The sequence below is a fragment of the Vanessa cardui genome, chromosome 1 (genome assembly GCF_905220365.1).
Source record: "Vanessa cardui chromosome 1, ilVanCard2.1, whole genome shotgun sequence".
Taxonomy (NCBI): Eukaryota; Metazoa; Arthropoda; class Insecta; order Lepidoptera; family Nymphalidae; genus Vanessa; species Vanessa cardui.
In genome coordinates this window covers 689,650-716,703 of record NC_061123.1, presented here as the reverse complement: position 1 = coordinate 716,703, position 27,054 = coordinate 689,650, and the positions used below count along the sequence as shown (strand labels likewise).

Here is a 27,054-nt window from a genome sequence, read left to right as displayed (position 1 = left end):
TTTCGGTATCTATGTGTAATTTTGATACAAATTTATATTTCAAGTATATTTAAACCAATTATTAAAGTATTAAATTAATGTAATTTATTTCCTGGTAATGATACGACTATGCATTTACAGAAATGATATACGATACACTTAACTATTTCTTGATTAAATCTTACTTGTCTATTAATGAAGATATATCAGGTGGCACGGGCGCGAAGCAGCCCGAGAGGCCGTCGCTCCCATTTTGACCACCGCTGTGTCAAACACATTATATATTAAGGAAGTAAGTACCTATAAAGAATCAGCGGTAAAGTGATGTAAGTATTGAGATAAGTTTTCACCCAAAACGTTACGTATAAAAACGTTACACGACCTTGAATTATAACTAACGCACAGAGTTTTGGTTCTTTAAATAATTTATAATTATACAAGAATAATTTCTTTAACAAATAGGCTTTTAAACACGCAATGAACTTATTTTACGTACTTATTTCAAGTCACTGATATTAAAATATATTATTCGTCATTCACACGCTAGCAGTACACACGCTACACTGCACGAATATTACGAAACTAAGTGTTATTTACAATTTTAATAGCAATAATTGTTAATAAAATAATATATTACAATAGTCTGCCATATATGAGACATAATATGATGGAAAGTCTATCCTTTTTTGATTTATATTTCGAGATGTGATGTTATTTTTTTAGGGTGCCCAAAAGCCGCGCACATTTTGAAATCGGCAATGTCTACTATTTTTTTATGATATATGTTGGCGGACGAGCATATAGGTCCATACCCATAGACAATAACGCTGTAAGAAATATTAACTATTCCTTACATCGTCAATGCGCCACCAATCTTGGGAACTAAGATGTTATGTCCCTTGTGCCTGTAGATACACTGGCTCACTCACCCATCAAACCGGAACACAATAATACTGAATACTGTTATTTGACGGTAGAATAACTGATGAGTGGGTGGTATCTACTCAGACTGGCTTGCACAAAGCTCTACCACCAAGCAAGCCTACCATGATGCCTACCATCCAATCATTGTATTAGAAGCTGCAGTAATACTTCTTTTTTTTGTGTTGCAGCTCAAAGAGTGAGTGAGATAAGGGATATAACTTCTTATATCTCCAAGTGGTAAATGTTTCTTATAATGGCAATGTTTATGGTGGCGCATACCACTTATAAGATGGAAGTTAGCCTACTCACATCAAATAAATGAATATTATAATTAATTTGTTTCGAGTGCAACGTTTTATATGTAACGTTTGAATTTCTGACGCAAGTAGAATCCAGATGTCATGAGTTTAACGCGCTGTAATTTTTATTAGCGAGTAAACAAATATTGTAAAATAATAAAATAAAATGAGTATTTATTTATTAACATGCTTCATATTAAAAAAAAATTGAAGTGTAATTTTTTATGAAGAATAGGATTTCTAAATCTGGACTAAGTTTTTACTTATAAATAATTATTTATGAAGCTGGCAATATTTAAGAGGAAAGGTTAGAAGCTAGTTTGTGTAAGAGCAGATAAAAAACTACAAACTTTGTCTCTCTATTTCTGTTTTACTCTAATGTATGTATTGTAGAATGATTAACATTCATGCCAAATGTAACTTAACACAATTACAATATGGTAATGAATGAAAAAACCATTTGAAGTGGGTTTGTATTTGGTATGAAACAGTGCTCGGTGGTGGCGATCGTGGTAATGACGGTGATGATGACAGCGGATGTGAGGGTGCGTGGCAGGTGTCGGGGGGCAGGGAGGTACCTGGTCTACCTGCTGGCGGTGCGGCGACCGCTGCCGTACGCGCTGCCACCACCCGACCCGCCTGAACCTGGGAACGCCATTAACGAGATAAATCAGCGTCTAAATATATTTTATTCAAGGGTACGTACTTTATGAGTAGATAATGTCATACTGTATTGTATTTAACCCTATACAATTAATTACAAAGCTGCCACAGATTATAAAATACAGTATATCTACTGGTAAAAATAATCACCTAAATTATAAAGATACTTGTAGGCCTTGACTTTAATCCCACAAAGCTGCTCGGATATTATATGGTATGAATTTTAAAGACGGTATTTAATTACTATATATATGAGACAACATCACATACATTACTCTGATCCCAGTGTAAGTAGCTAAAGCACTTGTGTTATGGAAAATCATAAGTAACGACGGTACAACAAATACCCAGACCCAAGACAACATAGAAAACTAATGATAATCTACATCGAACCCGGGACCTCAGAGTGGCGTACCCACGAAAACCGGTGTACACACCACTCGACCACGGAGGTCGTCTCTGCCGTAAATAGTACACGTGTGTTTCCAGGTTACCCTTGGTGGTGGTGTTGGCGGCGCTGTCGCTGTAGTCGTCGGAGTCGGAGCGCTCGCGCCAGTGCGCGGGCGGGTGCGCGGGCGCGGGCGCCGGCGTCGCGCGCAGGCGGTGTCGCGCCTCTACCGTCGAGCACTTCGAGAGACTTGATTCGTCTGGAATTACATTTTTTTTATATATCTGATCTCCTTTAATCTGTAATAGGAATTCAAGAAAAGGTGGGTTACGGATTTGATTAATCATGCGATGCTAAAGTAAGCCGTGTAGATAATACTAGCTCATTATTTCGAGATGAGATAATGTCACAATGGCTACTCTAACGCTCCCAATTTTTATTTTTATAACATAGTTCAGCGGAAAGGTAATTGGGCCACTCGAGAAGTTTCTACTGTTAGAAATCTCGCCTATTCCATCAATTACTACCAAACCTGAACACTAAGATTTTATTTCTCTTGTTCCTGTAGTTACACGGACTCCATTAACCCTTTAACCCAGAACACAATAATAGAAATTGTTGCTTGGCTCTAAGTAGAATACGTGATAAGTTGATGCTACCTATCTAAAAAGGCTAGCATAGCCCTACTATCGAGTAAGCATACTTTGTTGAGATTAAAAAAGAAATGTTGTTTTCATTTCAATATTTTCATTTGAATTAATCCAAAGGACCAGGTGAAAAGCAAGGCTTTTAATATGCGGTGCACACAACGCGAATATGCCAAAGTTCATATACGAAGATACTAAAAATATTAACGGTTACCGTATCGGTAGTGGTCGCAGGCGCGTCGGCGGCGGCGGTGCGGCGGCGCGGCGTCGTCGTCGCGGCGCGCGAGCGTGCGGAACTGCAGCGAGTGCGCCGCCGCGCCGCCGCCGAACGTCGCGTACGGGCTGATCTCGTACAACTCGGCTGGAAACACACTTCATTATTTACTCTGTGGTCTTATTTGTTAACAATATGTAATATCCATCCTTAGAATTTAAGATTTGTACGAATGCAAATTTCGAGGTTTTGGATATGAGCAACCGTCTGCCTATTATTTTTGGGATTTTCTCAATGAATATTGTCATTATCAGATCGTAGTTCAACATAACTGTGAGAGTAAGGGAATAGATAATAAATCTTGATCGTATAAATACTTGTGTATACTTGTGTTTGTACAATATTACATCATGTGTATTAGCTAGACTTTAAAATATGCGCCTTGATCGACATTAGTTATAAATGTTTTTTTTTTTTTTAATTTCTCACCTGACGAATCATCGTTGGATTTCTCGTTGCCGTTTATCGAAGAGGACGAGTAGAGTTTATGACCATCTCGAAGTTTTTCTCTTTCGGCTTCATTACTTTCGCTCAGTTTTCTGTTATCCCGCAAATAGTGGTCATTTGATAAGCAGAAAAATCTAAAAATCAAATGCTAAGTGATTTTACAATTTATCTTAAAATATATTACTAACACTCATATCGAAGAAAACTATTTGATTTCTGATATACTGAAGAAAGTTGCTGTTTTAAGTATACTTTCGAAATCGTACAATTGTGTTAATTGTTATTTAGTAAGTATGATGGAATTGGTACATATGCTCAAAGGATTTTAAACAAAAGTAAACATGATTTTATTGTTTCTTAAGTCTGATTATGAAAGACTAACTTCCGCTTGGCGTGCAGTAGACACAGTAGCGCTGCCAGCGCCGCCACCACGACGAGCGCGCTGGCGGCGCACCACACCAGCGCCGTGCGCATGGAGCCCGTGCGCGCGCCGCCCGTCGCCGGCGGAGACACGCGCAATGGGGGGATGCGCCCTACGACAAGTTTAGCATTAACACTTCACCCACTTTTAATTGGGGTTTACAGTGCGACCTTTTTTAAATTTGTTGAATTGAATTATCAGTTTTAATTAGGCAGACACCGTTTTCTATAGTTGATAATAAAGTAAAAGTAAAGTAAAGTAACAGCCTGTAAATTTCCCACTGCTGGTATAAGGCCTCCTCTTCCGTTAAGAAGAGGGTTTGGAACATATTCCACCACGCTGTTCCAATGTTGGTTGGTGGAATGCACATGTGGCAGAATTTCGATGAAATTAGACACATGCAGGTTTCCTCACGATATTTTCCTTCACCGCCGAGCACGAGATGAATTATAAACACAAATTAAGCACATATATATAGTGGTGCTTGCCTGGGTTTGATCCCGCAATCATCGGTTAAGATGCACGCGTTCTAACCACTGGGCCATCTCAGATCTATCTTTGATAATAGCCGTTCCAAATACTAATGCGATTCGAGGAATTGAATGCTTTTGGATAGTCTAGACTAATGTTTTTGATGTTAATTGTCAAAATTATCAGAATTATTTTAAAATAATAAATCGGTATGTTATGAGCTACCAAGCTGAGGTACCTCCGGCAAGCGTGTGCGTGTCTGCGAGCAGCGTGACGCGCTCGACGCCCGCGTCGCTCCACGCCTCCACGGCGAGCTCGTACCACGCGCCCGGCGCCAGCGCGCCCACCACGTGCCGCGCCGCGCTCAGCCCCGAGCCCGCCTGGTAAAACTGTTTCATTGAGCACTCAGGACTTATACTCAATTAATAATTCATTATGACTACGCCGTAAAGGTTAAATTACTGGCAGTCAAACGACAAGAACATCAAAGAAAAATAACTGAAAATTGGCAGACTTCGAATGAAAAATTAATATGGCGTGTGTGAAAGTGTTTGGAAAATAAATTAAGTTTATCTTGTGACATAATACTAAACATTCGAAAGACCTCAATACTTCATTCTTGTTCATAACCCATATCACAATCCACATCTCACTCTTGAATTTCATAAAACTAACTTGTATCCAGTGCTCATCGCCCGCTCGGCGGTACGCAACGCGGAAGCCGAGGATGGGACAACCACTGTCTCGCCACGCGTACAGGTTGATTTTAATGGCAGTTGCGTTCGTGTGGACGTGCTCTTCCGGTTTTGGTGCCTTTGGTCCTGTAAACATATCGTAAGGAATATGGTGTAATCTGAGCGAAGATTTCTCCAGTCGAATCAGTGGCGTAGCTAGGTGAGGAAGGGCCCCGGTGCATAGAAAAAGTATGGGCCCTCACAACCTCTTTCCCATCCCTCTTTAACTAAAAATTACCCTTTAAAATTATAGACACCAAATAAGAAATCTTGTGCGCAGGGTCGTTTTCCTAGCTTCAGAAATTTAAGCAGGTTTTGTTTAGAGGCCGGGGTCTTGGTGTACTGCACCACTTGCCCTACTGAGTCATGTGAAATAACATTACTTTTAACAGTTTTAACTAAGGTTTATTAGGTTAGGTTAGGTTAGGTTTATTAGAACAAATTATTGGAATGCTTCTTAAGAACTTTACTTACGTCCACCTCTGGTTGTCGCTGTAAGTATTTCACTCGGTGGTCCCAATGATATCTTGTTCTGAGCTTGTATCTTAGCGTTATATGTGGTACCGCATTTCAACATGTCCATAGTGTACGAAGTCTGTTCTGGAGACAGTTCAACGCTGTGCCATTCTGTTTCTGATGCCTGCTTATATTGGAGTATGTAACCTGTTTCAAGTTTCACTATTAGTTCATGTGAAGACGCAATTAATTCCAAGAAAAAGCTATTAACACACCAATCAATCAATTTTGTAACCAATTGTGTAACAATTATAACTATTCAAGTACGGGATTATAACCAAAATACAAAAGTATTCGCGAGAAAAGAGCGATGTATATAAATAAGTAGTGTTAATCTACAAGTATATGTGAGGAAATGGTTTCATACCCAAAACAGGTTGATCAGACTCCGGCATCCGCCAGTGCAGCTTGATGCTCGTAGCAGTGGTGTACTGCAGCGACAGGGCGGGCGCGCCCGGCGGCAGCACCGCGCGCACCGAGTACACGATGGAGTCCTCGCCAATGCTGTTCGTGGCCGTGCACGTGAAGTTGCCTGACGACTGTTCGTTCACCTCTGCAAATGGTGCAGCTTGTTTTATTAGTATTCAACATTCTTTACAAAATATTTTCCTTGAGAAGCAATCACATGTATCGTACCCCTAATATGTAGGTGACCATTCCGCGTGACCTGGTAGTACCGGTGGTGAGTGACGGGGGCGCGCGCGTGCGCCCAGCGCGTGCGCGGTGCGGGCGCGCCCACCGCACTGCACGCCAGCAGCACGCCGCCGCCCAGCGCCGCGCGCACCGCGCCGCCGAACGACGCGATGCGGGCCGGGACTGTTACACACACGATGTTACTTTATTGTGCTGTTATTGAAATTAGTAAAACAAATTGTGACGTTATTAAGAGTGACTCTTAATAATATGTATGACAGAACTTTGTCAAGGTTTATGTTGTATGGTTCGGCTTTTATGGTATCGCCACCAATTAGTTATTTATGTTTAAATTTATGATTGATGAATGCATTGGGTAGTACTAAAATAATATTTATCAATTACTTCTAATTTATAATAAGGGTGGCACTAAAATTTTATATTATATGTATTTATTATATCGAATTATGTTTTTTTTGATGAAATTAAGGCAAATCCGTACTTCTCGAGCTAGGTCCCTGTCCCACCACGAGCGTTGACTCCCCTTCTCCTGAACCCGTAGTGGCAGACACCCAGAACTCGTAAAGCTGATTCTCCATGAGGTTCCTCACTTGGAACATCAGCTCCGTTTCCGGGTTCTTATCAGCCGACACCGTGAAGCTCGAGTGCTTACCTAACCTGTCCCGAAAACAATTGAACTAAAGATTTTATTAGCCAAATTATGTAATACTATCGTAAAACAATCCAACATAACGATCGGTGCTTGAAATTGGTAATAAAAAAAGGTATCTAAATTGTCTATAACATTATAAATACGGCCATGATCTCTAAAAGATAGTCGTGGCAATTTCAACTCACCGCCCAGCCTCCCTGTAGTAGACTGTGTAATGTGATATAATGCCATTAGGATGCACAGGCGGTAGCCAGCTGACAAGCACTGAGTCACTGGAATACGGCAATGCTTTTATTTTCTCGGGCGCTGATGGAACTGAAATAAAAAAAAAATTGTTTGCTCATTTATGTACTAGCTGTGCGCCCAAATTTGCGTGCGTTTGAATTTAACAAAAAAAGTTATTGTGTTAGTCTAAATTACTCCTTATTACATCAGGTATCTGGCAGTGAAAATCGGTCCAGCCTTTCTAGTTCTAAGTCCAGATTATCCGGAATAAACAGATAGACAGACAAATATTGCAAACAAACACTCCAATTTTATTATATGCATAAAGTATTCGTTTATTAGAACATGTTGACTTATTAGAACAAAGAGTGATCTGGCAACTTCCTTCCGTCACGTCACGCCAGTGTCACGTCTCTTTTTTTCTATTTATTTTTTATTTGGTTAGAAAAGGATAGCGTTATCTCACCATCCTCCTCAGTCATGCAGTAGACCGGCGCACTTCGCTTGCCGTCCCCCGCGGCGGTGTACGCGGCCACTTGAAGCGAATAGTTGCTGTACTTGTGTAAGGCGTGCAAGTAAGTTTCTGTCGTCGATACGCGCTTTAACTCTGCCCCTTCTGCTGCAAGTTCATAAAAAATCCTTAAATAAGAACATATATAGTTAACATAAGCAATTGCTAAATTAAGACGAGGATCAAAACCATTGTGTAAGGAAGATGTATTATGGCTGGCCAAAAAAAAATGTGACAGACAAAAATCTTAGAAAACAATCGACAATCGTGGTCAGCTTTCACTATATTATAAATTTCTTTCCATACTGATGTTAGGTTTACGGTCGATGGTTTTTGGTATAAAAAGTAGCCTGTGAACTTGATTGGGTATCAAAATTCTTCCAATACGAGTATATTGACATGATTGTCAAATATGTTGACAGAATAACATTCGAATTTATAATTTATATATAAATTATACCAGTTATTTACCGTGGTCTGTTGATAAAGCCGCGTAGATGACTTTGTATCCCTGTATGAGGCCCGCTCGCAGCGCTGGGGGCGGCGGCGTCCACGACACCTTCAAGCTGGATGAAGACAGCGCCGTGCAAGTGACTCGCGTCGGTGCGGCCTCAGGAACTGGAAAGTGAGATATTGTTATAAGAACCAAGACATTATATAAATTGTCCTGTGTAGATGAACTAGTGTTTAGCACGCGTGCATATTAACGAATGATTTTGTGTTCAAACCCTGACATCACAACATTTACGCCTCAACAAAAAACGTATGAGGGCAAAATATGTGTCTCATTTCAATGAAATTCAGCTGTAGTGAATATCTATAGGATGCAATTCAATAACTCAGAGACACTTTGCGACTGCTTATAACAGTGACACTATAGGAACATTTATTCATAAATTCAATTAAGAAGAAAGTTCCTTCCCAACTGTTCAGGTGAATGTGATCTTATTTCTGCCGTGCAATTTTTGCTTTTAGCTTAAATGCTGAATGCTAAATGAATTATAAAAACAAATTACATAGATTCAATGGTGCTAGTCCGGAATAGTTTAGATCTCTGCGTTCTTTATAAAAGAACATATTTAATTAAACTCCGTAATGGTACAGTTACCATTAGCACTTGAGAAAATTATCATTTATTTTACTTACCTCCCTCTAAAGTGGTAGCAGTGACTGGGGCAGATGGTGGTCCAGCAGCAACTCCATTGAAAGCACGGACTCGTACTTCGTAACGAGTGAACTTCTTCAGCGCCGATAATGTCAGCTCGGTTGCTGACCACCCATTGACTGTCAACGTTCTGAAATGGAATAAAATTAAAAGATTCAAATCAAATTTGAAACTCAAAGTGAGGCTCTCAATTGATATAAACATTTATCTTCCGTTGTTGTGAATTGAATAATTCAGAAGGAATGTATAATGATTTTCCTTTATTGATTACTTTCCGGCTTCAATTTTTTTTATGAATAAAGTAATAATTACCTAAAGGTTATCAAATTAAAAAATGCCATTACCAGCCTAAGAGCCAAGATGGCCCAGTGGTTAGAACGCGTGCATCTTAACCGATGATTGCGGGTTCAAACCCAGACAACAACTGAATATTCATGTGCTTAATTTGTGTAACAGCGTGATGGAATATGTTCGAAACCTTCTCCTCAAAGGGAGAGGTCAGAAGAGGCTTTAGCCTTTAGCTTTATTTCCAGGCTGTTGATGATTACCTGGTAGAGTTCGGCAGCGTCACGATGTCCGTGCCCAGCTCGGTGCAGCTGACGGAGTAGCCCAGCAGCTCGCCGTGCCACGCGTCCCGCGGCGGCGCGCGCCACGTCACGTGCAGCTCGCCCGCCGCGCCCGCCGACACCGACACGCCGCCCGGCGCCTCGGATGGAGCTGCAGCACAAATATTTAAACTACACTCCACTTACAAGGGCGCTAACCTACATAGAGTCCAGAGGTTAGAACGCGAATCGATAATGAAGGTTACAACCTCCTCAAGAACCATTTAGTTTACAGATGAATTTGTGTTTTGAGTAGACTTTGGTAATTTGTCTAGTTTCGCTTTTGATTATTTTAAATTACGTTTATTTTAATTGATTTTTAATGTAAGTATTAAAATTTAATAATATATGTGCTATCCGATTCGTTGTTGTATAATATTGTTTATAATTTTAATTATGTTATTTTAACATAGTTGCATATATTGCAGATTGCAGGGCAGCATTACAATCTCAATTTTCGAATTATTTAATTAATTAATTAAAAAAAAAAAATTCTGGGTAATTATTTATAACAGACTCATATTTACTCATAAACTTAGTAGTCAGAGAACCAGAGATAACAGTGATATCATTGATGTATGTATGTGTGTATGTCACCTTCTTCTTAATATTATTTATAATTTTAATTATGTTATTTTACACAGTTGCATATTTTGCAGATTGCAGGGCAGCATTACAATCTCAATTTTCGAATTATTTAATTGATTAATTTAAAAAAATATTTCAGGATAATTATTTATAGTAGACTCATATTTACTCATAAACTTAGTAGTCACAGAATCAGAGATAACAGTGATATCATTGATGTATGTATGTGTGTATATGTCACCTTCTTCTTGTGTCTTCACGACAACAGGTTCCGTGAAATCGCTGCGGTCGATCTGGTTGATGGCCGCGATGCGGATCATGTACGCCGTGTGGGGTCGCAGGTTGCTGAGCAACGCCTCGTAGTGGATATCGCCTTTTTTAGTTAACCTGTAATATTAATAGTTTAATTCATTAATTTGACATTGTTAATGAACTTTTTCAACGAGGGGATGACTTTTTAAATTATGATATCAAAATCAAAAAAACAAAATCAAAGTATACTTTATTCAAGTGGACTTTTACAAGCACTTTTGAATCGTCATTTAACAATTAAGTGAAGCTACCACCGGTTCGGAAAGTAGATTCTACCGAGAAGAACCGGCAAGAAACTCAGTAGTTACTCTTTTTCAACATTTAAAAAAATACAGTCATGTTAGTTAATACAATTATTTAAATTAATATATCCTGCCTGGAAGTCAACAGGTATTAATTCCACGCTTTTTTATCATCTACAAAATCTTGTATCGAATAATACGCCTTTTTCACCAATGTATTTTTTATAAACGATTTGAATTTACTCGGTGGTAGGGCTTTGTGCAAGCCCGTCTGGGTAGGTACCACCCACTGATCAGTTATTCTACCGCCAAACAACAGTACTCAGTATTGTTGTGTTCCGGTCTGAAGGGTGAGTGAGCCAGTGTAACTACAGGCACAAGGGACATAACATCTTAGTTCCTAAGGTTGGTGGCACATTGACGATGTAAGGAATACTTAATAATTCTTACAGCGTTAATGTCTATGGGCGATGGTGACCACTTACCATCAGGTGGCCCATATGCTCGTCCGCCAACCTATACCATAAAAAAAAAATTACGAGACGGTAAAGTTAAAAATGTCTGCGGAATTTTATTATAGAAATGGATACCTTGCCCCAAGAAAGATTTATTGACTTTGCGGAGTCGGAAACTTGGCGTTATAAGCTTTTCCCTACTTCTAGTGCATGTACAATGATTATCACTGATTTTATCAAAGTGATCCATGTTACTGTGAATATACATGATATTGTTGCAAATATATTGCGACGCAACAGTGAGTATTCCTACTCTGTTAAAAACATCCCGAAGCTAGCTAGCTCTAGCTCCAAGATTATAAATAAACCGAATTGCTCTCTTTTGTAAAATAAAGACAGATTCAATGTCTGCAGCATTACCCCAAAGTAATATGCCATATGACATAATACTCTGAAAATAACCAAAATAAACTAAACGAGCGGTATCAATATCAGTTAGTTGTCTAAATTTTCTAACCGCGTATGCTGCGGAGCTGAGTCTCTCTGTTAGGGACGACAAATGGGGACTCCACTGAAGTCTGGAATCCAATTCTATTCCCAAGAACACCATAGTATCGGCTACATCAAGCGGGCCACCACTTAAAGATATATTATAATTTTGCTTTCTAACATTGGGTAGGGTAAAAACTACACATTTTGTTTTTTGAGTATTCAAAACCAAATTATTTACTTTAAACCAATATTGTATCTGTGATAAGGCACCGTTCACATCGTCATAGTCAGTCTTTTTCCTGTCAACCTTAAAAATCAGTGAAGTATCGTCAGCAAACTATACTATATCACAAATACCTTAAACAAAGAAAGGAAGGTCATTTATATATACTAGAAATAGAAAGGGACCCAAAATTTGAAAATTGTTGAAATACTCATCACCTCTTTATTATATTTTCATAGAAATCAGTTAATAGTCATTATTATCAAAATTAGAATTCAAGGAGCGTATATTTAATTTTAGTAATTATGGGGATCAATTCTGCACCTGAATTATTAAATATCTTTGTTTAAACGCTGGAGCTAAAATTTCGAAATCATTTGGTGAAGTTGATGATATTATAATGCAATTATACTCTAACATTAATTGTATACTTTGCATAATTCGTTTTGATTTTACTATAAATTAAATGCTTGATATAACAAGTGTTATCGTTTGGTTGGCAACGCACGTGATGTGGGAGTGCGAGTGCGCGGCGTGCAGCGACACGTTGAGCGTGTCGGCGGCGTCCCAGCGCGACACGCGCAGCGCGCCCTGCGCCGACAGCGCGGCGTGCTGCAGCGTGTAGCCCAGCAGCGGCGAGTTGCCGTCGAAGCGCAGGCTCCACGACAGCCGCACGGCGCGCGACTGGATCTCCGTCACCGACAGCGATTGAGGAGTTTCCGGTTTCTCTGCAAGAATCGTACACGCCGATCTGTCTCTCTCCATCATTGTAAAGTTAAACTTTTATTTGGGTAGTGGGAAAAGAAGAAATTTGCGTAAAATATTAATATATCCGCCAAAATAAACATGATATAGTAGAAAATATATTCGTTGTATCCATTTTAACAAATTACGTAAGATTCAATTGTAAAATTTGGATATATATTAATGTATCAAGATAATCAGAACGCAAGTATTTCATTAAGCACTATGGTAGCAAAATTTTACCTTGGACGGATAAATAAATGTAGTGGTCACTGTGACCATAAGCGTTGACAGCTTGGCACTTGTAGACGCCGGAGTCTGGACGGTCGGTGCGGCTGATGTATAGTTGAGACCTTAAACCACTATCAGTCTTTGCTTCTGAGATACTTAATCTGTAACAGGGAAATATTGCCTTAGGTGCTTTTCTATAAAAAAGGGGTCCAGTTTTTTTTCGGCCACACTAATAAGAGTGACCAAGAGACGTAAGACATATTATTATACAGTACAAGTGAAAAACCGTCAATCTGCGGCTTTATATGCAGCCACTATACTGACGAGTCAGTCAATGAAATGAAAATGAAAATATATATATGGATTACACAAATGTTTAAACTTCGATATTATAATGTAAGTTGCTTACAATTATAAAAGACTAGCTTTTGCCCGCGACTTCGTTCGCGTGGACTTCAGGTTCGTCCCGTCTAGTCTAGTAATCGCTTAAAATCGCTTCGTAAATAAGTCAAAGACAAAGTAAAGTATAAAAAATGGTTATTGTGGGTTATTTCTAAGAGATAAACATATACCATCACGGACTTTTTGTAGACCTTTTTAAGTTGTACAATACTGTAGTACATTGTTTTGATCTATCTTGGAGGATTCAGTCAGCGTTTGCAATGTAAGCGCAAAAAATGTGTTTTTTTACGACCTCACATTAGAAACCTCAAAAATTGTAGCCTATGTGTTATTCTGATGTATAAGCTATATTGTGGTAAAGTTTCATTCAAATCCATTCAGTAGTTTTTACGTGAAAGAGTAACAAACATCCATACATACAAACTTTCGCCTTTATAATATATAAAAGAATAAAAGAATAAAAGAAATAAAAGATGAACTTAAATAAATTGCTTGTAAACGTAGTATGTTATGTGTTACCTATAGGTGGAGAGGTCGAGAGGGGATCCATCACGCGACCACGAGAGGCGCAGCGGAGCGTCCCCGCGCGCCTCGCACGCGAGCGTGGCGCCCGCCTCGCGCCGCGCCGACACGTTGTGCGACGTCACCTCAAAGCGCGCCGGCTCTGTGCCAAACAGTCTTCACTTGGTAATGATGCTATAAGAAACTTTTCTTTATTGTCTTTATAACATATACTATGTAGGCGGACTGACAAATGGGCCACATGTACGTTAAATAAGTTGTCACTTCTACACGTATACATTGTTATTGACGTAAGAACTGTTGAATATTCTTCATCAATGCACTACCAACCTTGGAAATTAAGATGTTATGGTGTCCCTTGTGTATGAAGGTTTACTAGCTCACTCACCTTTTAAGCCAAATCACAACTATATTAATAACCGGTGTTTGGCGGTAAAATATATGACGACCCAGATCAACTGGCACAAAGCCTTACCACTAAGCAGATAAAAAAAAATAAGCCCATTTTCCTTGATAAATTTAATTTTTATCATAGAATTTTTGGAGGCCTTACCATTAATTGCTACAAATATGGTCTTCGAGAGCGGCGTTCCAACGCCATTTTCTGCTCGGCACATGTAGTACCCTTCATCGTAGGGCAGTGCGGCTTCGATCCACAATGTCCCGTTTGACAAGAATTGAAATCTTCCTCCTAGATTTACCAACGGAACGAAATCTGATGCGGATCCCGCTGGAAGAAAATCGTGCAATAAGTATGAATTGCCAATTTAATGCTTGATATAGGATAGATACATAGAAAACGGCGGTGAAAGGACACATCGTGAGGAAACCCCTATGTGTCTAATTTCATAGAGATTCTGCCAAATGTGTATTCCACCAACCCGCATTGGAACAGCGTGATGGAATATGTTCCAAACCTTCTCCTAAAAGGGAGAGGAGGCCTTAGCCCAGCAGTGGGAAATTTACAGGCTGTTGTTGTTGTTTGTTTGTTATGTTGTATATAGAAAACTCTTTCTAAGTCAACCGTTTCTTTACCAATACTTTATGTAATAACTTTAATTACTTTAAAATTGAAGGGTTCATAGTTTTTATCTGTTATTGTACATTTATTTTATATGACTGATCTAAAAGGTTTCGAATATTGTTTACAATCAAATTTAACATTACTACGCTCCAATATTTTTTTCAAATCAATTTAGAGGCATCATGATACATATTTGGTGTATAACATAGAATATGCCAATTTAATAGAATGTCACAATATAATGGTTCTCTTGTAGTGTGACGTATATAAATCAACCATACCTCTTTGCTTAAGCCATGTGGTGTGTGGAGTAGGCGAGCCCGTGGTGTGGCAGTGCAATGCGAGAGGCTCGCCAGCCAACACTGCTGCATCAGCTGGTTCCCTTAACCATTTGGGCGATACTGCAGCGTGTAATGAAATATAATTTATATTAGCTTATTGTCTTGACTTATCAAAACAGTACGATATTTTTTTTTGGAAACAAATATGGTGTTTCAAGATTGTCTGACTATATTCTTCATATGCACATTTGATTCTATCTTTGAAAGAATGTATGATAATTGATAAATTCTTAATTATTCAGTGATAAGCGAGTTGCTCCGTGATGACAAGTTTGCGAAGATTAGAAATCGTATTTTCTGGTCTCTCAGATAGTGACATATCATGTGCTTCAATATTTTAGAGTGGAAAATAAGAAAAGTAACATCGACACTGTAAAACGGTTTAGAATCTTTAAAAAAACATATAAAAATGGTTCCTTTCCACATACTTACTAATCCTGGCTGCAAAATGTTTTCTAAAATCCTTAAAACTAAATGTGATTCCTATGCTAATATTACTAGTCATATGTTTTAATTCTATTATTAAAAAGTTTTTTAAAGTACATATTATATACAGAATTTTAAAAATGTTAAAATATAACAAAATTTTGACTTGTGAAGATAAGTTAAATAGCGAGAGCGTATATTCTTGCCCATTTTGTTAATAGAAAGAATCGTAACGTAATGATATATATCTGCTTGAAAATTACCCTCTCCTTTAAGCCATCTGTAATCCAACGTCGAGCAAAACAAAAAACGAAAACAAATATTTGAGACACTGAAGCCATATCGATATTTAAAAGTATTATTTCAAACCAATCACATTAATTAGATTTATTATTTTCTTTGCTGACTTTTAGTAAGATACTCTGAAATTGATCTTCATTTATAATTTTCTTTACAGAATTTCCAAACTTTTGATTGAGTCCGATCCCAATCAAAGATAGCTAAATACCTTGGAGGCATTTTAGATTACAGTGAATAGGTGTATAAGTTTTCCAATTATACATTATACAGAGAAAGTGCGTGGAAGCGTGTGCAATGGGGTGCTAGAGTGCTGGATAACTTTTGGAAAACCAAACATCAATGGTTTCGTGATTCTTGTGCAAGCGTGCGGTGCTCTATTGGTGCTGGTGCTCCGGGTTTACCTTTGACGACCAGCTCGGCGGTATAGTTAACTTTGGCCGCGTTGTTGGACGCGACACACGTGTATAGACCGCTGTGTCTGGCTGACACCTCTTTGAATACGAGGTTGCTGAAAAAATCTGCCCCACGTTCTTCGACCTATCGATCAGTGGAGCCGTCTCATGATTTTACTCAACCGCTTTCATTTAAGATGAATTTTCACTTATTAAATAATACTACCCTAAATTTCAATGTTAATTTTGTACATGTTTAATTAAGAGTCACAAGGCCTTTAAATGTTGATAGTATCTAGTAAATATCTTATAATAAATCAAGAGTTGTATAATTTTGTTACCTGCAAGTCGGCTGGTATTGGTGCCCCATCCTTAAGCCAGGCAAAACGTACTGGCATGTCACCAGACGCCACGCTGCAACTGACTTGGGCTCGCTTGCCTTCCTGCAGGTTTGCCGAAAACGAAAACGGCTCGATCTCGGGTGGGTCTGTTAATATAATGAGGCTGTTCATTAAAGTAACTTAAATCTTGACACGCATGTGTAAGTTACTATGCTTTCGTAAGAAGATTTAAGAAAAGAAATGTCTCCAAAATTGTTAAGAATAAATTCAATGGTAGGAAAGTGAAATATCGTTTCCCTTTACCGATTTTGTTTCAAGTAGACAGCACACGACATGGCAGGCTTAGCCATATTCAATGTCATATAAATATTTTATAACACAAAGGAATACTACACAATAAGTTTTTTGGAAAATAATTAAAACGTCTTATAATAGCTGTTACATAACACAACATAAGTCAGTTTTGGCTTTTTATTACAAAATACACTTACTGCTGACAATCAGCTGCAGCTCTCTCCTTGCAATCTCCCCATGAGGTCCGACTGCACTGCAAGTGTAAGCACCCGCACTGCCAGCTTCCACGCGCGCTAGCCGTAACGCACCCGTCATCCCAACACCGGTGGCACTCGTGCCCACAGCACTAGAACTACCCTCCCATTCCAGTTGATTTCCATCTCGTTCCCACCGGACAGAGCTGACAAACGAAAATTGACATTGCTTAATTGAAATAATATACAAATATAAATATGTAATAAGTATTGGACAACATCACATACATTACTCTGATTATAAGGTAAGTAGCTAAAGCACCTGCGTTATGGAAAATCAGAAGTAATGATGGTACCACAAACACCCAGACCCAAGACAACATAGAAAACTAAAGATCGTCAAATTTGCTCTCAGTATTGGGTAATATAAGTATGAAATAATAGTAAAGGCTGAAAATTTACGTTGCTATTAAAAATTCTGGTGAAAAGAATTAATTTAATTTAAATATGATTCATGAGTATTCAACCAAGTATCGGGTACATTTACGTATTAATGTTTCGTCGATATTATAATGACAAATCGGATGAAACACGTGTAGGAGGTGTAAAATTCATCTCGTGCGCTATGGTGAACGAAATCAAGTAAAATAAAAGCCCAGTACCCAACTTCCTTAAGAGAAGAGTAAGCCAGTATATATCACGACTACTTTTACATTATATATTATGATTATTTCGATCAGTAGTTCGATTATTAATTTATTATTTATTATTTGTGTATCAATAATAGTCTTCAAATGAATAAAAAGAAACCATTACAATAGAACATATTTTTAGAAAGAATTTTTTCCTGACACCCTATTTAACAGCTGACTCTAGAATTAATTAATAAATAAATTATAAACTAAAGTGGAGAACGGCTGTTGCTATATAAAAAAAAAACATTTAATTTACGTGTAATAAAGAGACAGTTTCACTAAACTGCCTATATCATTTAATTATGAAATAAATTGTTTAAGGAATGATTTTCGGACTAATAACGATAATATGACGTACAACAATTTAATTTCTTAAATATTTTATCATCATTAATCTTCAAACACGCCAAAATTTATTAAAGTTTGACCTTAAATACAGCGATAAGAAATAATGGCCATAATTATTCGAAGGACCAGACCCGATATAAATAAAATCGTTCTCCGTAAAATCTTTTATCGTCTAATGAAGCCGCGTCAAAGTGTCTGCCGAAAACTGGGGAATCGTTAAAAACTTCGGACGGCTGACGTTATATGACGTAAATCGAATTACAATAAAAAATAACCTTATGACATTGGTATTAAGAATCAAAAAGCCACCACAACAGTTTCATATACAGCAGTATATTGACCTAAAAAATATTAAATTGAAGATGTAACATTTTCGAAATAGTACAGGGCGGAAAATTCTAATTGTCACGTTGTAAGACATCATTATTGGCCTACCAAATATACTCCACAATTCCACAGCTTCAAAGTTTCAAATCAAATAGATGGAAAAATAAAAATTTAACGAAATTTAAACAACTTTCTAAGTAGGTAAATTATAGTTTTAGCGAGATTTCTATAGTATATTCCTTGAAAGATTTTTCGTATCATCCTTTGATAATTAAATATTTGCATACAATTAAAATATGTTGACTCAGACAATCAGTTATCACCATGCAAAATTACATCAATATCTATCAAGTTGCGGTACAATGCGGTAACAAAGATATACACAATTGGCGTCTGTCGATGTTCCAATAAATATTGTTCGTACTTTTTATGATTCCATCCCGTATCTTGACTAACATAACCGGGCTAAAGTGTTTTAAAAATCAATAGTAAATAAATCAAATGTCAAATAACCAGTAATATTAGCATTTAATTTTTCTAATCTTGCCTGACAAATGGCAACCAACGCAGTAAAACGCAAGCGAAGCCCCGTGTGCCTATTAGTACTTAAATAACCAGCCCGGTAATTGGACTACATGATGCTAAGTGGTCATTTATCTTCCTAATTAAAATGCTATCCCACCTGTACCTGTAATTACGCCAGTTCACTCACCTATGACCGGGATACAACAATACAAAGAAGAATATGATGAATAGGCGATAGCTACTGTACTAAGTAATATAACATACACGTGAGACTTACTATCATTATAATTACATAGGATAAAACAAAGCTTACCGCTGTCTGCCCCTGTGTATGCTTAGATCTTTAAAGTTTTTTTAAAGATCTAAATAAGCAATAAGTTAGTTAAAGAGGAAAGTTTACATGTATATATAATACATGCACAATATAGTACAGAAACACTGAGTTTCATAGATTTTAAAGTAATGTCCATTATCAAATTAAGTACCTTAAATACATTGCGAATTTAATATAGATCAATATGGCCCTTTGGAGCATGTAATTTTAATGAACTTTTCGAAGATATTACTTTGAACGTTGTAAGTAGTATATTCAGAAGCTAGGCCTAGTTATAAATATTCTGAACATTTATTTAATATCTATATTTAATTCATATAAAGTATATTTCGTTTGAATAAAACTTGGCAATTCTTTAAACCTTACCTGATTGGGTAACCGGAGTACGGACAATATAGGACCAATTCTCGTCCAGCCACTGCTCTTATGGGTCCGATCGATCGCACATACGGCGGCCCTGAAATCGAATTGAGTGAAACAGACCTTAATGCTTTTATATCTTTTATTGAATAACGAACAAGCTAATTTAATAACGGGATCAATTGGCAACGTTGGTTGGTATCCTGTAACTTTTGCATATGCTAAATGGTTCGTTGCTTTCCGTTTATTCGTTTTAATTACAATAAATTGCCCTTGTGATTGGAATTTACTGTATGGTAAACGAGAGGTTTATACGTCGATTCCTTTATTGCTATTGTTTTGTTCATACGAGTTCTTTGCTTAAATGTAGCTTCATGGCGTAAAGGTGTGTTTGTAGGATCAATTTCTTAGTGACACAGTGGAATTTATCCGTTATAACGTAGCACATCTGTAAAGCTACGGCTACACCTGCGATTATGAGACGACATCACATACATTACTCTTATCCCAATGTAAGTAGCAATAGCACTTGGTTTATGGAAAATCAGAAGTAACAGAGGCACCACAAATACGCAGACACAAGACAACATAAGAAACTAATGAACTTTTTCTACTCGGTCTGGTATCGAACCCGACCTTGGAGTGGCGTACCCATGAAAACCGGTGTAAACACTACTCGACCAAGAAGGTCATCGAAGACAATGCTTTACGATATGGTGATACCCTTAGATATTTTTAAAAATATACTAAACAGTTCAACACATTTAAAGTCCGCCCAAGCCGATCACATGGAACTATCGAAGCTCTTACGAGTATAATACGCCTGTTCCGCAGGATGTATCTTACAATACTCAGAGGAAATGGCTCAGCGAGGCTTTTGTTGTGACCGCGTTGTAACATGTATGGAACTTACCATATATATTGAGTCTCGAGGTGTGAGATATTTCCCCGAGAGAGTTCGCCGCCCTGCACGTGTACAGACCGCCGTCTTCCGATCTCACAGCGGTAATGTTTAGGTAGCTTACGACTTCGTTGCTCTTTGTTGCAAACTGTTCTATACTGTATCTGTTAAAATACGTACTTATATACTTTAATCAATTAAATCATTGGAATAATTATTTATTTAAATTTCCGTACTCATGTAATAAGCCTTTTAATCATCAGTACGTTTGTTTGATATCTATTCTACACGTCTGAACGAATGTTGACGATAATGATGATACGAAAGAATATAAACATAAGAATGTAACTTAAATTGTTTACTTATAATATAAACAATTAATGTTACAACATACATTATTGAACGGTCTACCATACAATTTAGAACATGAAATGTAAAAAACATTAAAAAAAAGCTTGATGTATATTTTGCAAATATAAAATAATTAACACAATACATGGAACACCTGTATACGCTATACTAAACGATGTTTCTCTTCCTTTATCGCTGTTTTGTTTATTTTATATTTATTTTATTATTATTGTATAAGTGTTGACAACGAATACCGATGTACGGATAAATCCAGTGGGGTTTTTGTTACATCGTTGTCTATATAAACAAAGCATGTATACTCGTATTCAATAAATCAATAAAAATAAAAAAGTCGGTTGAAAGTACTGTTATGTCGTCCTTTATATAACTATAGATTATTTGGTTGTTTTTTTATTCAATTCTATTATAAGAAAGTCTGTATTTGAATTTAAAATATTTACCTATGTCCTCTCGCCATGGTGTTAAGAGGCTGTCCATCAAGAAGCCAAGTAAAGTGTGGAGGCGGTGAGCCGGCTGCAGAGCACTTGAGGGTGACCACTTGTCCAGGCCGTAGTACTTGTTCAATGAAGGTGTATTGGAGCTCTGGTGCCGTATCTGTTAGAGTTTATCATTAGCGCTGCGTGATCATCGAATACAATATGTTTATTGGAGACAAAAATAATCCCTAACAAAAGAATGGATAAGCATTTTCATATTTTTAGTAAAAGTAATAATAATTTTAGTATATTATTATTTTCGAGACATAAACCAAAAAAAATGGCATAACGTAAATACAATGTTATTCGTTGATAAGAGCTGAAAACTCTTCTTTTATTATAAGAAAAACTGAAGAGTATATTGCCTTCTCCATTTGGAAATCTACTCTTACAAAGAAAAGAAAAATTACCCCCGAGTCTTAACTCTGCACTAGCTTGAGCTGAATCTCTCTCATTCCTGGCCACACACTGGTACACCCCTTTATCAGCTCGATGCAATGATGCAATGACTAGTTGTTCTCCATTGTTTTGCAGACGAAGTCTTCCACCGGTCACACCGGAAACTGGGATGCCGTTATGCAGCCATTCGAGCCGAGGGGAAGGCCAACCTGCCCACGTGCAGTTGATGATGGCAGTGCCGCCGCTGTTGACTACCTGTGTACGGAAGTATTACTGGATTAATTTAAGCCACTGATATTGTCTCTTAATGTATAACTGGTTGGTCTCTCGCAGAATTTCGCGTTTATTCAAAATAATATTTTATCGCAACCGATGACAGGTTTTTTCCATTTGGTTTTGGCGCCAAAATGATAAAACCTTATGGCCAAATATTTGTAATGTCAAATAAATGTTTGGCGATAGAAACTTACTATAATTTTGTGTTGGTTTTTAATATTTCCGCTCTCTAATCTTAATTATTAGTTAAATCTTAACATTTCATTAAATTCAATCATGAATCTTCTTTAATTTTCTGCACATTTGCTATTGGAGCTCTTCAAAATAAGACCATAACCGATCTTTTTCGTGCAGCAATCGTGTCAGCATCACTGGGACAAAATCGATTTACGCTGTTAATATATAAGATATACGACATATACTAGTGTGAAGAAGTAAGTTAGTGTTTTGGAGCTCGTATATATAAGCTAATGACCTATTCAGAATACTGGGTTACCTTTATGTCAAATTGCATTACTATTGGTTTAGTGATTGAATCGTGATGAGATAATAAACAGACAAACAGAGTAACATTTGCCTTTATAATATTAGTCTGATAAGGCCTCGAACATGTGCAATCACAACTAGAGCTTCTGCATAATTACCGGCAAAGCTACAGCCACATGTATGTACGTTTAGTACTTTGGCCTATCGTTGTTACGTTACCAGCGTAGTCCTTTGGTACAGCACAAGTGTTACCCTTGTGTTACTGAACATGCCACGCAATCGATTTAATTTCTGTCGTAGGTGTGTTTTCTTCTTTAAAAAATATTCCTACACAAACTAGTAAATTGCTGCATATCGTGTTGGTACAAGTTTAGAAGAAAAACTAACAAATTTATTGCGTCGAAACTTTATCGAGCATTTTTTGTTGTATTTTAGAAAAAATAGCCGCTTTAGAATTTAACTTAGTTCTGGGATTTTTATTTCATTTAAAATAACATTTCATTTAAAATCATCTACATCAAATGCAGCTAGATTATTAAATAATAGTGTTTCTAAATGCGTTATTGATTTTTCATTTGAAACGGTTTCTGCAATAGATGTCATAAAAGTATTTAAAACTATAAATATTAAAAAAACTAACGACATATGGGGCATTTCGGTAAAATTTTTTAATAACATCATATACGATATTGCTCCGTATATAGCAGTAATTTTTAACAAGAGTTTGGACACGGGTTCATTTCCTAACTCGTTAAAATGTAGTAAAGTTTTACCACTTTTTAAAACTGGAAACAGAAGCGATCCCGGTAATTACAGGCCTATTTCAATACTCCCATCCTTAAGCAAAATTTTCGAAAAAAATATTTTAAATCAACTTCTCGTCCATTTCGGTACAAATGCTATTTTTCATGGTGAGCAATTCGGTTTTAGAAGAGGTCGCTCGACAACTGATGCGGGAATTGCGCTTCTCAAACATATTTACGATGCTTGGGAGAAATCACAGAACGCTATTGGAGTATTCTGTGATTTATCTAAAGCATTCGATTGTGTAAAACACGAAACGCTTCTTTATGAGCTCAAATATTACGGTGTTAAAGGTAAAGAAAGCTCTTGATCTCATCGCTTCATATGTAAGTCAAAGAATCCAGCAAGTTTTCATTAATGGAATAAAGTCTTCTGGATCTACGTAAAAAATGGGAGTTCCACAAGGTTCAATTTTGGGTCCCTTTCTATTCCTAGTATATATAAATGATCTTCCTTTCTATGTTAAGGGTATTTATGATATAGTGTTGTTTGCTGACGATACTTCGCTGATTTTTAAGGTTGACAGGAAAAAAATGACTATGACGATGTGAACGGTGCATTATCACAGATACACAATTGGTTTACAGTAAATAATTTAGTTTTGAATGCTCAAAAAACATAATGTGTAGTTTTTACCCTACCTAATGTTAGCAAGCAAAATTATAATATATTATCTTTAAATGGTGACCGTCTTGAAGTAGCTGATACTACGGTGTTTTTAGGAATAGAATTGGATTCCAGACTTCAGTGGACTTCTCATATATCATCCCTAACAGGAAGACTCAGCTCCGCAACATACGCGGTTAGAAAAGTTAGACAACTAACTGATATTGATACCGCTCGTTTAGTTTATATTGGTTATTTTCACAGTATTATGCCATATGGCATATTACTTTGGGGTAACGCTGCAGATATTGAATCTGTCTTTATTTTACAAAAGAGAGCAATTCGGTTTATTTATAATCTTGGAGCTAGAGACTCTCTTCGGGATGTTTTTAACAGAGTAGGAATACTTACAGTTGCGTCGCAATATATTTACAACAATATCATGTATATTCACAGTAACATTGATCACTTTGATAAAGTCAGTGATAATCATTGTATATGCACTAGAAGTAAAGATAAACTTATAACGCCAAGTTTCCGACTCCGCAAAGTCAATAGATCCTTCTTGGGGCAAGGTATCCGTTTCTATAATAAAATTCCGCAGAAATTTTTAACTTTGCCGTTTAGTAAATTCAAATCGTTTGTTAAAAATACATTGGTAGAAAAAGCATACTATTCGATACAAGATTTTGTAGATGATAAAAAAGCGTGGAGTTAATACCTGTTGACTTCCAAGCAGGATACATTAATTGAAATAATTGTATTTATTTAACATGACGTTGTATTTTTTAAATGTTAAAAAAGAGTAACTACTGAGTTTCTTGCCGGTTCTTCTCGGTAGAATCTACTTTCCGAACCGGTGGTAGCTTCACTTAATTGTAAAATGACGATTCAAAAGTGCTTATAAAAGCCTACTTGAATAAAGTTTATTTTGATTTTGATTTTTGTGATTTGTAACAGAATAGTTGGCGGATATATTAACTGAGTAAATTCTGCGTCTATGTAACAAATATAATACCGTGTTGATGATTGATGGTACGAATACAAACGTGCATTATGACATCAACAAAGGTGTAACTGTTCTTTGAGAATTGCGGCTGCATTGAAACAATTTGAATCGATGAAGTATTATTTTTCTAGACTAGATTACTACTAATAAATCCCGTTATTAAGTAAGTAGACTTCCTAATGAAAAAAGTTTTCTACTGCATAGTTCCAAAGATCAACGCGTTCGAGCATAAAGAATCGTTATCCATTTTACATTGGTATAGATTTTGGGATAACTTATATTTTTTCAGTAACTAAATCAAATAAACTTTTTCCAGACAAAAACAACAAACGCTCGTTAGTTTTAACTGTCCGTTAAAATAGAATTTCCATTTAGATATAAATTTGGGTCGACCTATAATATTTTTAAATCATTATTTGTGTGGCAAACTTTTAGTGAATTCGGAAATTTTGTATTCACGTGTTTTATTTAAAATACTATTAATGTTGCTTACTATCTATTTAAGCGTGCATTTCGGCACTGGCCACATAAGGTGGCCTTTTTGCTAGTCCGCAAAATGAATAAAAAAATTAACTATTCAAATTGGAACACATAGGCTATGTCGCGACATTTTACAATGGAATTCTAACACTGGAGTTGGAGTTTCAATCAGTAAAAATATGAATGAAAAGCCTATGAAATTAAAATTGTATACATACATTTGGAGATACCTGTAAATTCAAGATTCTGCCAAGAGACAAAAAGAAAACATTTTTTTTCTAGTCAAGAAAAGCCTGATGAACGTAAGCTACACACCTTGTGCGTTTTCACCATTATTTCAGTTGTTAATGCATCACCTCTTAAGCAACATTCCTTCAATACTAGAGGTTTAGTAAAAGTTAAAGTCAAAAATCTTTATTCAAAATAGAAGTGATTACACTTTCTTATAGATAGTCAAGACCTAAAACCGGTTGGGAATTTAACACCTCAGACCTGCGAAAAACCGGCGATGTAATATATTAATAACTTACATTTTTTTTATTAAAAAATATTATTGGAGATTCGTGTTAAGATTGCCGCTTGTTTGGGGAGGCTTGAAGGCCGACAGCTTGTTAACCGAGACAAAAAACGAAATCGAAGAAAGCAAAATAAATTATATTGAAAGACTTATTGACAGCCTGACTCAAAGCCCTTCTATGGTATTAAAAATCTTTGTATAATGTAAAATGTACACATTTCGTTTCTTTATAAGATCGATAAAACAACACTCGTATAGTACGACACAAATTAGATGTAGCATCGGAAAATGCAATGGAATGAAAATAAAACCGATTACTGCCGATTTGCACAACCAATAGAAATAGCTCCCTATCGCGCCATTCGACGCTATTCGTCGCTATAGATTCACGCGTCTGAGAAAGCAAGTGCATGTAAATCGACGCGTCATATATGATATTATAAGTAATTACGTTTGTGCAAAGATCATATTCGCATGAGAAATAAATATTGATAATTTGGGATAGCGTACTCAATTCGGATGTGATCGGTTTTACGAATTTTGCCGATGCGACATCTAAGTTGTGTCGTACCATACTTACATACAGGCTTTCTCCAAAGAGAAGATTATGCTTATTCTGTCGAGCTACCATATTGATAGATATATGTGGCATTAAAATGACATGTGCAGATTTACCTTGGATGTTTTCCTTTAACGCTGAGTACGAAATGAATTATAAATACAAATCCATCACGTGTTAGATTAGTGATGCTTTAAATTCTGCTTTGCGTAATTTAGTTTTCCATCTATTCATATAACAATCAATAACAATCAATAAAACCAAGAGTTATCGAAATTCAACGAATCTTTTATTTTTTTAGGAAATCGAAGTGTTATGGTTAACGAAATTGAAAAAAAATGGCTGGAAAATTAACATACAAGAATAATCATTTTTGAAACTTTTAAGTACTGTTTCTTTAAAAGTATGTAACCTCTAGGCAAGGCTGTCTGAAGTTACAAATACAAATTAGCCAAAATTGAAATAAACCTAAAAGTTTTATT

General features: G+C 36.7%; 1 protein-coding gene across 1 annotated transcript in view; it reads right to left on the bottom strand.

The window, feature by feature from the left end:
* LOC124530229 (Down syndrome cell adhesion molecule-like protein Dscam2) overlaps positions 1 to 27,054 on the bottom strand; it is a 236,252-nt gene that overhangs the window by 2,266 nt on the left and 206,932 nt on the right. Inside the window, 30 exon segments of the mRNA XM_047104284.1 lie at positions 165 to 242; positions 1,781 to 1,847; positions 2,360 to 2,512; positions 3,115 to 3,261; positions 3,604 to 3,755; positions 4,004 to 4,154; positions 4,752 to 4,893; positions 5,189 to 5,334; positions 5,722 to 5,910; positions 6,131 to 6,316; positions 6,400 to 6,579; positions 6,899 to 7,074; positions 7,255 to 7,384; positions 7,761 to 7,913; positions 8,277 to 8,423; positions 8,952 to 9,100; positions 9,519 to 9,687; positions 10,405 to 10,550; positions 12,396 to 12,615; positions 12,875 to 13,023; positions 13,784 to 13,928; positions 14,340 to 14,516; positions 15,092 to 15,211; positions 16,279 to 16,414; positions 16,611 to 16,756; positions 17,102 to 17,304; positions 19,694 to 19,784; positions 20,601 to 20,752; positions 21,401 to 21,554; positions 21,847 to 22,090. Of these exon segments, the coding sequence (XP_046960240.1) occupies positions 165 to 242; positions 1,781 to 1,847; positions 2,360 to 2,512; positions 3,115 to 3,261; positions 3,604 to 3,755; positions 4,004 to 4,154; positions 4,752 to 4,893; positions 5,189 to 5,334; positions 5,722 to 5,910; positions 6,131 to 6,316; positions 6,400 to 6,579; positions 6,899 to 7,074; positions 7,255 to 7,384; positions 7,761 to 7,913; positions 8,277 to 8,423; positions 8,952 to 9,100; positions 9,519 to 9,687; positions 10,405 to 10,550; positions 12,396 to 12,615; positions 12,875 to 13,023; positions 13,784 to 13,928; positions 14,340 to 14,516; positions 15,092 to 15,211; positions 16,279 to 16,414; positions 16,611 to 16,756; positions 17,102 to 17,304; positions 19,694 to 19,784; positions 20,601 to 20,752; positions 21,401 to 21,554; positions 21,847 to 22,090 (4,598 nt within the window).